Source organism: Cannabis sativa, chromosome 3 (assembly GCF_029168945.1).
Source record: "Cannabis sativa cultivar Pink pepper isolate KNU-18-1 chromosome 3, ASM2916894v1, whole genome shotgun sequence".
Lineage (NCBI taxonomy): Eukaryota > Viridiplantae > Streptophyta > Magnoliopsida > Rosales > Cannabaceae > Cannabis > Cannabis sativa.
In genome coordinates this window covers 4,002,006-4,018,224 of record NC_083603.1, presented here as the reverse complement: position 1 = coordinate 4,018,224, position 16,219 = coordinate 4,002,006, and the positions used below count along the sequence as shown (strand labels likewise).

The window sequence follows — 16,219 nt, the reverse complement described above, 5'->3', positions numbered from 1 at the left end:
ATGGAGCTTATGTCCTCGGAGTTCTCGATCGGTGGGGATGATAGGGATTTCAAAATGGTGACTTATGTGAAGGGCCTTTATGCTCTTAATGATGCTTTTGCTGATCCCGTATTTACCGAGATTGAGGCAAAATTTGACTCTTGGATTGGTGAAGGATTGCTTAAACATCCCAGGTGATTGTTTTTTATTAAATCTGTTTTTGTATTATTTTTTTTTTCCAGTTTTATTCCTGTTTTAATGCTATTTTTTTGCTGTTTTTTTGTTGTTGTAGGCATTATAATTGTTATGAAGACGGCGCAAAGAAATTTACCCCGGGTTTTAGGCTAGGTGTTGATTATGTTGAGGATAAAACTTGGTTTTACCATTTGGCCACATGCGACATGTTTATGAACGACTCGGTAAAGTTTCCAATTTATATTGTACTTATGGTAGTTTGTTTTTAGTTTCTTTATAAATGTTTTTTAGTTTTGATACTACATTTCAGTTTTTTTACAGTTGTTAAACCTTTTCATTTGTGTTTCTGTGTTGTTTTTTTTTCTCAGCATATGAACACCATATTCTATTACCTTCGGAAAAAAGGTAAGTATTCTTCCGCTGTGACGTTGAATTTCGCAACCACTGATTGTCTTTTTGATGATTCCATCCAAGCATTGTACCACAAATTTAACAAGGCCAAGTCAATGAAGACTAATGTAACGCCCTAAATAATTAGGCACGCTACCCAAAATACTTATGAAACCCTAATCCCCTAAACGGGATTACTAATCAAAATAGCGCAGAATTTAAACTTTTATATTAAACAGAAGGAAAATAAACTTGTAATATATTTAAACTTTTAAAATAGTTGGGATCCCAAAAATATTTACAAACGCTATTACAAGTCATTTATTTCTAGCCGACCTAAACGGCAAAATAGAATTCAAAAGTTCATCACTGATAGACCCTTAACCCGCTTGGTCTGATATGGCCCGGACATGTACATTCTTCGTCCAGCTCCTGCACTCATGGCTGATCAACATAAGTCCTACCCTTTCCTGCACAGTAGAGCACCCGTGAGCCAAGCCCAGCAAGACAGTATAAAATATATCAATAATATGCTCATCATACAATATAAACAACAACGCTATTCGAATTTGTCTGTGTGACACAGACCTGCATGTTACGCTCACATGCCTATTTATGTCTACGTGGCGTAGACCTACGTGTTGCGCTTACACGTCTATTTATGTCTACGTGGCGTAGACCCACGTGTTGCTCTCACACGTCCATTTACAATAAGGCCTTAGATCAGTTCATCTCGATTCTTGTTACCGAGTCCAACCTGGTTATGCCTTGAGCGCATAACCCTTAGTCTCAACATATATATTTATCATATAATTATTGGTGCCACTGCACTATTTGTCTATTTGCTATAGACCTGCGTGTTACGCTCACACGCCTATGTATGTCTATGTAGCATAGACCTACGTGTTGCTCCCACACGTCTATATATGTCTATGTAGCATAGACCTACGTGTTACGCTCACACGTCTATTTACAATAAGGCCTTAGTAAGGTTTATCTCGATTATAATTACCGAGTCTAACCTGGTTATGCCTTGCTCACATAACCCTATTCATATATATTTACGTAATCCATACATTACGTTCTTTCAGTGGTTTATCCTAGTAATATACTAGGTCTAACCAAGTTATGTCTTATGCACATAACTCTTGAAATATATGTATGTATTCAATAGATAACAAAACATACAGAATCTTAGGATAATAACCCTAAATTACATACCAAATAGTCTCTCATATAACATATCATTGCATGCTCAAAATAACACTTATAGAGATTAATAACCCTAATTCATGCTTTCACTTGATTAGCAATATTATTGCAAATCATGACTTTCTTACCTTCACATAACTTCTTGGGTAATAACCCTAGACCGCATTACTATCAAACTCAAGGTACTAATTTACCGAGTCTAACTTAATTATGCCTTGTGCGCATAATTCTTTATTACAATATATTTAGCATGGCATAGCATTTACACATTAATAATTACTAGGGTAATAACCCTAGGCCATTAAACCGCTCACTTTAGGGTAATAACCCTAATCTCGGTTTCTAATTATCACCAATATAATATTCAATATAAGCACCACCGTGCATATCTCTACGTGCAACTACTGTCTTACCTGTTGTCCCGCAAAGGCAGAGATTCCGAATCCCCGGGTGCTCCTGACCAGGTGCCGGTAATCCTAGTCACACAATCCGGGATTTTTTCACAAATAGGGTTAACCCCTGATTTCACATTCATAAAGTAAATTCATGGCATTTCAAATACAGATAATCACATAGAGCTCGAAAAGAGCTTTCCAACGGTATAAAGAACGTCCCAAACGGAGTCCCGAGTCAAAAGTTATGGCCGAAACAAAATTCAGCATTTCCCGATGAACTCCAACCGGAATTCGGATGAACCAACCGGAATTCCGGTTGTCTGGGCAGAGAACACGAAATTCCTCAATCTTTAAACCCCCAAAACTCACTCAAATCATCCCCAAACATTCCCAAACTTTCCAGAGCATCAATATATGTCATAATAAACATATTCCACAACTTAAACACAACAATTGCACTAAAAATCAAAAAGTGCCATTAAAGCACCAAGCTTGAGTTCCATGAACTCAAGCTTGCTTTTCACAACCAAACTCTCAATCAATCCACTTACAACAGCTAGCAAATACTAAGGATTTAAAACACATTATCAAGCATTAAAATCCAGCAATTAATCCCTCAATTTAGATTGCATAAAAATCATAGAGTTCAAGCATGTTCATGGCAACATCAAGCTCTTGAATAAGAGCTTCATCTACAACAACCAAATATTTTCCAGCAGTAAAACAATAAATAAATGTTAGATTCAAGCATGAAAAACAACCTAGAATCATACTCTAAGCTCAATCCTACACAAATCAAGAGATTAACAAGCTTAAACATCCAATTCACTAAGCATGCAACACCAAGAATAAACAATCTCAAGCATGCTTTTATCACCATATTTCAGCCATGAATTCAACAAATAACTCATATAATTTCAGCTAGAAACTACCTCAATCTCTTGCTCAAACAAGCTCCAAGCTTCCAACACAAATCAAGCTTCCAAACCAAGCTAAAAATCAAGCTTTCTTCTCAAAAATCAAGTTTGAAGGAGAAGAGGGTTAGAGAGGATGAGAGGGTTCGGTTGAGAGGGGAAAGCCACCAGAAATTAACATTTCATTTCCTCAAAAATCACATTTTCCAAACATAGTAATTAGGGGTCAAATGACCAAAATGCCCTTAGGGCTTAAATACCCACATACACCCTCACAAGGGTAAAATAGTCATTCAATACTCAATTAATTTCAAATAAATTTCAGATTATCATTCATTAAATAAAATGCCAAATAATCAATCCAATTTACATTTCGGGCCCGAACCCAATTCGGCCTGAAATTCCCGGTTGTGACTATACCGCGCTAACCTGTCAGAACACACCTGAAAAGACAACACAGGCATACTATATAATAATATAGTTCTATTAAGCACGTAATTAAATTAATTTCATCATTTTACCCTTCTCGGGTCATAATTACCAAAATGCCCCTAGCTCACCAACAGGGTCTTTAATATATTAAAATTCATATCAAATCACATATATTGAACTATATAATAATATAATTCCTCAATTATACATAATTATCTAGTTAGGGTTTTGCTAATCCATTTCTTAATTCCGGGTATTACAATTACCCCCTCCTTATAGAAATTTCGTCCCGAAATTTACCTGAACAACTCCGGATATTTCTGCTACATATCCGTCTCGAGTTCCCAGGTTGCCTCTTTTACCTTACTGTTCTTCCATAGTACTTTCACCAGTGCCACTGTCTTGCTTCTCAAGACTTTCTCTCTTCTATCAAGTATCTGCACTGGTTATTCCTCGTATGACAAGTCCGGCTGAAGTTCCAATGCTTCATAACTCAGAACATGGGACGAGTTTGAGACATACTTCCGAAGCATTGAAACATGAAACACATTATGTACAGCTGCCAGCGCTGGGGGCATAGCCAACCTGTACACTACTTGCCCTATCCTCTCAAGGATTTCAAAAGGTCTAATGAACCTTGGGCCAAGCTTTCCTTTCATCCCAAAGCGTTTTATGCCTTTCATCGGAGATATTCGGAGAAATACCATGTCCCCGACCTGAAAATCAATATCTCTGCGCTTTGGATCGACATAACTCTTCTGCCTACTCTGAGCTGCGAGCATTCGCGCTCTAATCTTATCAACTGTCTCACTTGTTGTTTTTTTTTAACAGCTTCGGGACCCAAGAACTTTCTTTCACCCACTTCATCCCAGTGAATGGGCGATCTACACTTTCTTCCATATAAAAGTTCATAAGGGGCCATCCCGATTGTTGCCTGATAGCTGTTATTATAAGAAAACTCGATCAGTGGAAGGTACTTTACCCATGATCCCTCAAAGTCAAGCACACATGCCCGTAGCATGTCCTTTAAAATCTGAATGGTCCTCTCGGATTGCCCATCCGTCTGAGGATGAAAAGTTGTGCTAAACTTTAACTGAGTTCCCATAGCTCGATGCAAACTTTTCCAGAATCTTGATGTAAACTTCGGATCTTTATCCGACAAAATGGACTTTGGGACACCATGCAGACGAACAATTTCTCTAACATACCACTCAGCATACTGGTCAATGGAGAAATTCGTCCGAACAGGTAAAAAGTGAGCAGACTTTGTAAACCTGTCCACTATGACCCACACAGAGTCAAATTGTCCCGTGGTTCTAGGCATACCTACCACGAAGTCCATAACAATGTCTTCCCATTTCCACTCTGGTATTTTCAGTGGTTACAGCAACCCTGCAGGTCGCTGGTGCTCAACTTTCACTTGCTGACACGTAAGGCACTTAGCAACATATTCAGCGATATCAGTCTTCATGCCTGGCCACCAGAACATGGCTTTCAGGTCTTGGTACATCTTTGTTGACCCTGGATGAACTGAATAAGAAGTCGTGTGAGATTCATCCATGATCTCTTTCTTGATGTTCTCATCCATGGGCATACAAACTCGATTCCCGAATCTCAGCATTCCCGTTTCATCTACTGAGAAATCACTAACCTTCCCAGCCGAAACCCTAACTCGAGTTTTTACTAATTCTGAATCTTGCACTTGTGCTTCTTTGATTCGCTCCAAAAGAGTAGATTGCAGGGTAATATTAGCTAATTACCCTACAACCAACTCAATCTTAGCTCGAGTCATCTCATTTGCTAGCTGCTGGGAGATTCGCTTCACCGTATTTAACTGACTCTGACCCTTTCTACTTAAGGCATCAGCAACCACGTTCGCCTCACCAGGGTGATCTCACAATCATAATCCTTCACCAACTCTAGCCAACGCCTCTGTTTCATATTCAGGTCTTTTTGGGTAAAGAAGTATTTCAGACTTTTATGATCAGTGTATATCTCACATTTCTCGCCATAAAGGTAATGCCGCCAAATCTTTAGCGCAAATACCATTGCTGCGAGTTCTAAATTGTGAGTAGGGTACCTCTGCTCGTACTCCTTTAACTGCCGAGAAGCATATGCTATTACCCTCCCAGCCTGCATAAGCACACAGCCAAGACTCTGTCTCGAGGCATCACAAGATACCACAAACTTTTCCTTATCTGAAGGAAGAGTTAGTACAGGAGCGGTAATCAAGCGTTGCTTTAACTCCAGGAAACTTTTCTCACACCGATCAGTCCAAACAAACTTCTGATTCTTTCGGGTCAGCTCCGTTAAGGGTACAACAATCTTTGAAAATCCCTCAACGAACCGATGATAATAACCAGCCAAACCCAGAAAACTTATGACCTCTGTAGCTGACTTCGGTACTGGCCAATCCCGAACAGCTTCAATTATTGTCGAATCCACTATGATCCCATCTTTATCCACTATGTGCCCCAGAAATGAGACACGGGATAACCAAAACTCACACTTCTTGAATTTAGCATACAGATTATTGTCCTGTAATCATTGTGAAACTGATCTGAGATGCAACTCATGTTCTTTATCTGTTTCAGATTACACCAAGATGTCATCGATAAACACGATCACACATCTAATCAGGTAATCTTGGAACGTCCGATTCATATAATCTATATCAAATATACTACGTAGCTTTGGCCCATCTTTTACCCTGATGGTGATTCTTACATTTCGGACATTCAAGATATGACTTGAAAGAGGATTCGTGACCTTGACGGTCACCTCAATTTCCCCGATACTTTCTATTACTCCCTGATACTTCGAAAGCCTCAAACATCCGTTTGTAATCAGGGTTGCCACTGTCGGTCCCCTTACTGACGTTACCACTAGCAGGCGGATTCGATGTCGTGACGGCATCCTTTGCGGTCTGCTCATTTATTACAGATTATTCAGCCTCCTCAACAATTAAGGCTAGCTCTATCACTTTCTTGTACAAAGTGTCATATGAAGTGGTAACCTTCAAATCCCGACTGATTGTGGCATTAAGTCCTCTATTCGTCCACTGCTTGGCCTTAATTATATCAATACCTCCTAGAAAAGTCGGAGGTTTCAGCTTCACGAACCGCTCAAACACCGAATCTCAATGCGGCATAACAAACCCCTGGTTACCCACCACTGGCACAGGTGCCGGTGGTAACACTTGATCAACAGGGGCAGCCGGTTGCCTTAATCGTCGCAACTCTTCTTCTTGACGAAGTATGACACTTCGCATTTCTTGAAACATCTGCTGCCTTTCAGCAGGAGGATTAGCATTGCCAACCTCCGCATTATTTCCCCGAATTCCGCGGAGGTGGGGGCAGTGCGGTGAATTGGTTTGGTCTACACCAAGCTCTACTAACTCGCCCTGTGGTCTAGATGATTAAAGAGGGTCCACTACTAGTACCCGTGTAATCAACAACCCCAGCGAATTAAGCACCAATACCACACTTACGCACTTAATGCCTTAAACCCTAACTCATCTATTTACCTCATACATATTTACATAAACAATTAGCATTTATAGCATGGCATCACATAACACATACATACTCTTGATGCTTGCATACTGCCTAAAATGGAAAGCAATAAACAGATGATCACACATACAGTCAAGTATTTACTCTCAATACTTACTGCACCATGAGTCGAGCTTATCTCTGACGATGAATGTACATGTTCGTAGGCCTACAGGAAGTTTAAAAACCTTGGCGCTCTGATACCAAATTGTAACGCCCTAAATAATTAGGCACGCTACCCAAAATACTTATGAAACCCTAATCCCCTAAACGGGATTACTAATCAAAATAGCGCAGAATTTAAACTTTTATATTAAACAGAAGGAAAATAAACTTGTAATATATTTAAACTTTTAAAATAGTTGGGATCCCAAAAATATTTACAAACGCTATTACAAGTCATTTATTTCTAGCCGACCTAAACGGCAAAATAGAATTCAAAAGTTCATCACTGATAGACCCTTAACCCGCTTGGTCTGATATGGCCCGGACATGTACATTCTTCGTCCAGCTCCTGCACTCATGGCTGATCAACATAAGTCCTACCCTTTCCTGCACAGTAGAGCACCCGTGAGCCAAGCCCAGCAAGACAGTATAAAATATATCAATAATATGCTCATCATACAATATAAACAACAACGCTATTCGAATTTGTCTGTGTGACACAGACCTGCATGTTACGCTCACATGCCTATTTATGTCTACGTGGCGTAGACCTACGTGTTGCGCTTACACGTCTATTTATGTCTACGTGGCGTAGACCCACGTGTTGCTCTCACACGTCCATTTACAATAAGGCCTTAGATCAGTTCATCTCGATTCTTGTTACCGAGTCCAACCTGGTTATGCCTTGAGCGCATAACCCTTAGTCTCAACATATATATTTATCATATAATTATTGGTGCCACTGCACTATTTGTCTATTTGCTATAGACCTGCGTGTTACGCTCACACGCCTATGTATGTCTATGTAGCATAGACCTACGTGTTGCTCCCACACGTCTATATATGTCTATGTAGCATAGACCTACGTGTTACGCTCACACGTCTATTTACAATAAGGCCTTAGTAAGGTTTATCTCGATTATAATTACCGAGTCTAACCTGGTTATGCCTTGCTCACATAACCCTATTCATATATATTTACGTAATCCATACATTACGTTCTTTCAGTGGTTTATCCTAGTAATATACTAGGTCTAACCAAGTTATGTCTTATGCACATAACTCTTGAAATATATGTATGTATTCAATAGATAACAAAACATACAGAATCTTAGGATAATAACCCTAAATTACATACCAAATAGTCTCTCATATAACATATCATTGCATGCTCAAAATAACACTTATAGAGATTAATAACCCTAATTCATGCTTTCACTTGATTAGCAATATTATTGCAAATCATGACTTTCTTACCTTCACATAACTTCTTGGGTAATAACCCTAGACCGCATTACTATCAAACTCAAGGTACTAATTTACCGAGTCTAACTTAATTATGCCTTGTGCGCATAATTCTTTATTACAATATATTTAGCATGGCATAGCATTTACACATTAATAATTACTAGGGTAATAACCCTAGGCCATTAAACCGCTCACTTTAGGGTAATAACCCTAATCTCGGTTTCTAATTATCACCAATATAATATTCAATATAAGCACCACCGTGCATATCTCTACGTGCAACTACTGTCTTACCTGTTGTCCCGCAAAGGCAGAGATTCCGAATCCCCGGGTGCTCCTGACCAGGTGCCGGTAATCCTAGTCACACAATCCGGGATTTTTTCACAAATAGGGTTAACCCCTGATTTCACATTCATAAAGTAAATTCATGGCATTTCAAATACAGATAATCACATAGAGCTCGAAAAGAGCTTTCCAACGGTATAAAGAACGTCCCAAACGGAGTCCCGAGTCAAAAGTTATGGCCGAAACAAAATTCAGCATTTCCCGATGAACTCCAACCGGAATTCCGGATGAACCAACCGGAATTCCGGTTGTCTGGGCAGAGAACACGAAATTCCTCAATCTTTAAACCCCCAAAACTCACTCAAATCATCCCCAAACATTCCCAAACTTTCCAGAGCATCAATATATGTCATAATAAACATATTCCACAACTTAAACACAACAATTGCACTAAAAATCAAAAAGTGCCATTAAAGCACCAAGCTTGAGTTCCATGAACTCAAGCTTGCTTTTCACAACCAAACTCTCAATCAATCCACTTACAACAGCTAGCAAATACTAAGGATTTAAAACACATTATCAAGCATTAAAATCCAGCAATTAATCCCTCAATTTAGATTGCATAAAAATCATAGAGTTCAAGCATGTTCATGGCAACATCAAGCTCTTGAATAAGAGCTTCATCTACAACAACCAAATATTTTCCAGCAGTAAAACAATAAATAAATGTTAGATTCAAGCATGAAAAACAACCTAGAATCATACTCTAAGCTCAATCCTACACAAATCAAGAGATTAACAAGCTTAAACATCCAATTCACTAAGCATGCAACACCAAGAATAAACAATCTCAAGCATGCTTTTATCACCATATTTCAGCCATGAATTCAACAAATAACTCATATAATTTCAGCTAGAAACTACCTCAATCTCTTGCTCAAACAAGCTCCAAGCTTCCAACACAAATCAAGCTTCCAAACCAAGCTAAAAATCAAGCTTTCTTCTCAAAAATCAAGTTTGAAGGAGAAGAGGGTTAGAGAGGATGAGAGGGTTCGGTTGAGAGGGGAAAGCCACCAGAAATTAACATTTCATTTCCTCAAAAATCACATTTTCCAAACATAGTAATTAGGGGTCAAATGACCAAAATGCCCTTAGGGCTTAAATACCCACATACACCCTCACAAGGGTAAAATAGTCATTCAATACTCAATTAATTTCAAATAAATTTCAGATTATCATTCATTAAATAAAATGCCAAATAATCAATCCAATTTACATTTCGGGCCCGAACCCAATTCGGCCTGAAATTCCCGGTTGTGACTATACCGCGCTAACCTGTCAGAACACACCTGAAAAGACAACACAGGCATACTATATAATAATATAGTTCTATTAAGCACGTAATTAAATTAATTTCATCATTTTACCCTTCTCGGGTCATAATTACCAAAATGCCCCTAGCTCACCAACAGGGTCTTTAATATATTAAAATTCATATCAAATCACATATATTGAACTATATAATAATATAATTCCTCAATTATACATAATTATCTAGTTAGGGTTTTGCTAATCCATTTCTTAATTCCGGGTATTACAACTAAGATGTCACACATTCACGCTGCCCACCCAATTGCGCATTACATCCGAGGTATGCGCATTCCCTGTTCCAAGCCTTGGTATGAAGCCGATCACGTGCTTTTCATCATCAATTTAAGAAGGGAAAGTCATTGGGTTTTTGGGCGTCTTGACGTGCACGAAAGAACGTTATTTCTGTACAATTCTTTGAGAACCGCGAAGATGAATGCCGCAGCTAGGAATGCGATGAAGGCTTATTCCGTGTTGCTGCCTTTGTTTTTCGATTTACTTGGGTTCTGGAAGAATAGAGCACAAGTTCCTGCCTCAGTTTCTGACCCTACAGCTCCATTCAGAATCGTGGAGCTTAGTGGTCTTGCGTCTCAGCAGAAGAAGTGAGTGTTTCTTTTAAGTTTCTTTTATGTTGTTTTTTAGTTTCTAATCTTTTTATTTTTTCTCTATGTTTTTTAACAGTGATTGTGGAGCATATGTTGCTGCCTTTGCTGAATTCTTTATACACGGAAAGGATGTCCCTGCAGACTTTGACATCGAAGTTTATCGAACCCGACTTGCTTCACTTTTCTACTCGTACGGACAAAGGAAAATTGACGAAAGTATTGACAGCGAGGATGAGAAGCAAACCAAGTCTTCTAAGGCATCTAAATTGAAGAAATAGGAACTTTTAATTTGGTGGCTCTATTATGTTATTTGTTGAATCTATTTACTTGACAAGTTTTAGTGTTGTTGTGTGTTTAAAACTATGTAGCTGGTTTAAAACTTTTAGGATATTTGACATTCACTCCTTATAATATCTTTATTGTATAGGTTTGTATTTCCCAAAGTTGTGTGTTTTTTTAATTGTTCAAGTTCTTATATACGGTCGCACAACTATGGAGAAACTATTAACCAACTAAATACAAACTATGTTTTCATTTTTCCTAAATAGTGCTATGAATGTATATTTATTCTTCGTATTCCATTAACTCTTTTCCCTTATTCAAGTTATGTTTTATCAATTATTGATTGTTGCCTTTAAAGCGTAAAGAATAAGTCATTCGGTACTTAATATTTTACAAAGGGTCGCAACCGTAACAAAACGATTTTGAAACTATTAAAAAGCTGTTTCAAATTTCATAAAAATGAAATCCCATGTATTTAGAGCATCACGGATCAACTTTGTTTGAATTTGCTCACAAAATTAAACAATTCAACTATGTCATATGGATCTATTTTATTGCTTGATTGTTGCATGTCTTTCGATTGTGTCCGTGTTGTCCACATTTGCCGCTTTGTTATGTTTTTTTGTATCCCATTCGGATAAAAACCTTCGTTTCCTTGGTCTTCCGAGATCTTATTTTTTGGTTTGGTGGCAAAACAATGATATCTTTTATGTTTTGTGGCACATCCCAAGTTGTGTGATTGTGTACGGATATGTTGAGCCGCATTTGTATGTTTCAAGCCATGTTCGCGTGGTGTAATAACCCGAACAGTAGTTGTAAACATTCAAGTTCATCTCTTTTATAACGCAAGCGCATGAGCACACGGTAACTCATCAAGTTGGAATCGTTGCAACCGCATGTTTTCTCCTTGAGGTTGATGACCCATGATCCGGTTAGTTCAATGACTTCGAACATGGTCTCGTTTATTGGTTTTACTGCGGATTAAGTGTAAAGCGTTAATATGTATAACAACGAAAAACAAACTATAAAGAAACTAAAATGCAACTAAAATATATAACATGTCATTACATTTTACGTCAATGATTCCACAAAGTTGTCGACTAATTTCTTTTCTTGTAGGTGTTAAAAATGTTGTTGTTTTCCGTGCTTTTTCCCGTTTGTGTATGTCCATTGTTGAATCAATGCTCTCAATGACTCCATCGGTGTTGTGATTGGTAGCTCTCTAGGCCAAGTTTGCTTGCATTTAGAGATTCGGCAATGTTTGAAGTCATAGTTGAATACTGTTGTTTTTGCGGTGGTATCTTGACCATTTGTGGTATCCAACTTGTTGTAAATATGGTCTTACACGGATGTCCAAGCTGTCCAACTCGCTCATATGGTATTCAAATTTCCTCTCTGTGTATGCTCTGGCTGCGGCGAAGAATGGTTTATCCGGCTTGCTTGCATTCTTCTTGAAGGTTGCTTTTAGGTTGCTTAACGAGGTGGTATACACAATAGCAATGTGTGATTTACGGAAATACTTGACAAAGGTTTGCCTTACTTATGCTCTCATGTCTATACGAGATCAAGCACTGTTCCTCTCTAATCCCATATGTTTCTCTCACTTTTGTGAAAAACCATTGCCATGAGTTGTTGTTTTCTGAATCCACAACAGAAAAAGCTAGTGGAAAAATGTGCCCATTTGCATCCTGTGTACAAGCAGAGAGCAGTGTACCTCCATATGTTGATTTAAGGAAAGTTCCGTCAACAACTATTATAGGTTTGCATTTCTTCCATCCTTTTATTGATGCATCCAGTGCGACAAACAAGTACTTGAAGCTGTTGTCATTCTCTGTTTCCATGTGCACTATTGTTCCGGGATTAGTTTTTTCCAACATGTGCAAAAAACCGGGCGACAACTTTGTATGATTCGTTGGCTTTTCCTCGTAATTCTTCTTGCGCGTGCTCTTTGCTTCTCCAAGCTTTCATGTAGTTCATTCTGACCCCATACTTGTGTTTCATTTCTCCTCTGATGTCTTGTGGCGTTTGAGTTGTTTTTATGTTGGTGAACCGTGGTTTGATGTAGTTTCCAATCAATTTCGTTGTAGCTTGTCTCTTGTCGGCAAATCTGATGTTTAGATCACAAGTGTGTATAACCTTTGTGTCGTACTTTCGAATGATGAATGACTTTGTTGGACCGTTTCTGGATGCTGTTAGTGCCCACTTGCATTTTGGATCCAAACAACAAATCTTGTATGTTCTTGCACATGATTTTTTAACTCTGAATTGGAAGTTGTTCCTAATTGCATAGAAACCAAGCACACTCTGCAGTGTTTCTTTGTCTTTGTATATTTGTGCTTCTTCTATTTACGGATGATGCGGATACGTGATTAGTAGTTCGTCATAATCCGTGATTTACGGTTCCTTTTTTGTTGTTTTCCAGTTGCTCAACCATTTCCTCTGCCACAAGTTTTGCATAGTCCATGAAGTCAAAACTTTCTTCCCCAAATTCCAGTACTCTTGCTTCAATTATATGTTGTTGATTTGTTGAGTCTTCTGTTGTTGCTGCATTGTATTCGATTGGTTGGAAGGCGCTTCTATGTGTAATTAATGAATTGTCATTTCCAAAGAATGTTGCATCGATGGTTGTTGTTGGGTTGTTGATGACATTCACACACATTGGGTATGTTGTGAAGTCGGAGTCTTTCAGTTTGAGTTGTATGTAGAAATGCAGGCTTTGATCATCCTTTATCCTCAATGGTTGGTATCCTTCCTTCACTTGATATTTCAGTTGCAAAACAGTGTTTTCTTGGTTGCATTCCAGGGCATCTTTGAGTTTCTGTTGCAAATCTTCATAGTTACAATTGGCAGAAATGTAGTGTCCACTGGCTTCATAATTTTCATAATTCATTCGATCATCGAATTTTCCATTGTAGAAGACTAGGAATGGAATGTCTTTCCTTTCCTGTGTTTTTGCAATGGTTATTAGTCCGAGGCAACGAATTTTAAAACTGGCTTTATTATGTTATTAAATAGAGTACAAACTTACTTCTATCTCTGTTCCTTTGTTCAAGCATTGTATTTCCTGTCCTGATTCCTGATTTTGCCATTTTTTTGGTTGTTAATAAACTACAAAGAAACGAGAATAAAACTATTAAGAAACTTCATTTAAATTTTGGGAAGCTAACCATTTCTCAAACTGTTCTGTCCTCTATCTTTTCCACAATAAATTCCTGCAAAAAACGTAATGAAACTATTATTAAATGATTATGCAACTGTAAACCAACTGAAAAACCACAATTATATCCCCAAAATTACATAGTTCTTACGCATTGTCATTTTTCATCATGTTTATTCGAATCAGATCGATTTACAACTATTATAAAACTAATTTGCTACCATTAACATAGATCTTACCTTGTATATATGCTAGCTCTTGGTACTTGTCATATAACACTTCTTCATGATTTCTAAACCATTTTCAAACGATAATGCAACTGTAAGCCAACGCAAAAAAAAAATAAAAAAAGTTATTAGTATCCCTTGTTTCCTTAATCAGAATCAGTTCTTGTTTATGGGTTTTACCATATGAATTTCCTGTTGCACACCAGTGAATCAACCAGAATGCAACTAAAAATGTCGTGTATCATTGTTGAAAAAAAAATTCAGTTCATACCTTTTTTTTTTGGATTTGAGGGGGAGCTCCAGATCTGTTCAATATAGATTTACATTGCTTCAATCTGAATTTTCGACGATCGTTTGAGTGATATTGCACTATAAAAACCGAAATCAAATGTTGAAATTCAGTTTCTCCACGGTTGTCCTGCTCTTTTTTTTAAAAAAATTTCTGTTTAGATCGTTGGATTTGTTCGTTTCCTATTGAAATTCGACGGGATTTACAGTTGTTTTACGTTCGATCTGGTTTCATTCTGGTTGCGTGGCCGACTGCATCGATGGAGCTTCATTCATCCTCTCCGTTTGTGACGTGCGGCTGAAGGTAAGGGCAAGTGGTATTTTTGTAATATTTTCATTTTGGGCTGTACAAATGTTCATTGGGCCGGCCCACAGTATTGTTGTAATATTTTTCCATTTTTAGAATATTCCTGTTTTTTTCCCTAAAAAATATAAACAGTTTAGAATTATAATTAGATTTTATTTTGATAAAAAATCAATTTAGGGTCCTATTTGTACTATTTTTGAAAATACATGGTCTATTTTGTCATTTAACAAAATAGAGAGTCAAATTAGTAATTTTTGCAAAACACAGGGTCCAAAATAGTATTTATCTTTTTTTATTACTATTCTTCTTTTTATTTTCTTTTTTCAAAGTATTAATTAGTTATTAGTCTCTAACAAAAAATAATAATCATTTCAATCATAATTAGTGAAGCTTACTCATAGTCTAACAAGATTAAAGTAGCTTGAGTGATTGCACCACAACCTCAAATTAAGGAGTCTTAACAAGTTTAGGAGCCTTGGGTGTAATAGGTTTGGTACATGTGTTTTTAATAGTACTTATCTTGTGTCTTATTTTTAAATTATTTGATACGTATTTAAAATTTATTAAATAAATTTTTATCAATTCAATAAAATTATTTTTAATTATATGTAATTAAATAATTAAATTTAAATTTAAAACTACATAATTGAAGAGTTTAAATTTGTATAATATGTACAATTACCATATAGCCATTGTTAATATACATTATACTAAATTTGTATTTTGAAAAATACATAGTAACAAATGAGTATAAATTTTTTATATTAATACAAAACTACAATAAATTAACATTTTTATTAAGAATATATTGAGTTTCATTTTACACAATCACTACAAAAAATTATTATTTTTAGTGACAATTTTTCAGTCACAACATAAATTTTTTGTGACTAAATGTGACTTTTAATCACAATAAAAAATTATTTGTGACTAAAACAAACTATTTAGACACAAGTTGTCATTAAATTTTAATCACAACAAGTATTGTGATCAAAAATACATTTAGTCACAACAGATTTTAATTTTTGTGACTAATACATTTAGCCACGGGCCTTTTAATCATAATAAGAATAATAATTTATAATTAGTCACAATTTTTTACTTTTAGTTATAAATTTTGTTGTGCCTAAAAGTAAATTTTTTTATAGTGAATAATATTAACTAAAAATTCAGAAGAAGAAGAAAAAATGTGACATTTTAAACAATGAAACAATAT

At 36.8% G+C, this 16,219-nt stretch overlaps 2 protein-coding genes across 2 annotated transcripts; both read left to right on the top strand.

Annotated features, from left to right (window-relative positions):
* LOC133035548 (uncharacterized) lies at positions 1–704 on the top strand. Its single transcript, XM_061111393.1, has 3 exons — positions 1–173; positions 272–398; positions 543–704. Exons 1-3 carry the CDS (start codon positions 1–3, stop codon positions 702–704), a joined length of 462 nt encoding a protein of 153 aa, XP_060967376.1.
* A 9,670-nt stretch (positions 705–10,374) lies between these two features.
* Positions 10,375–11,323, top strand: LOC133035397 (uncharacterized). Its single transcript, XM_061111272.1, has 2 exons — positions 10,375–10,739; positions 10,819–11,323. Exons 1-2 carry the CDS (start codon positions 10,375–10,377, stop codon positions 11,018–11,020), a joined length of 567 nt encoding a protein of 188 aa, XP_060967255.1. The 3' UTR covers positions 11,021–11,323.
* Positions 11,324–16,219: the final 4,896 nt, after the last annotated feature.

Coding starts and splice junctions, on each gene's coding strand:
- LOC133035548 (XM_061111393.1), top strand. CDS start 1: ATGGAGCTTATGTCCTCGGAGTTCTCGATCGGTGGGGATGATAGGGAT. Junction 174..271: donor GGATTGCTTAAACATCCCAG/GTGATTGTTTTT, acceptor TTGTTGTTGTAG/GCATTATAATTGTTATGAAG. Junction 399..542: donor ACATGTTTATGAACGACTCG/GTAAAGTTTCCA, acceptor TTTTTTTCTCAG/CATATGAACACCATATTCTA.
- LOC133035397 (XM_061111272.1), top strand. CDS start 10,375: ATGTCACACATTCACGCTGCCCACCCAATTGCGCATTACATCCGAGGT. Junction 10,740..10,818: donor CTTGCGTCTCAGCAGAAGAA/GTGAGTGTTTCT, acceptor GTTTTTTAACAG/TGATTGTGGAGCATATGTTG.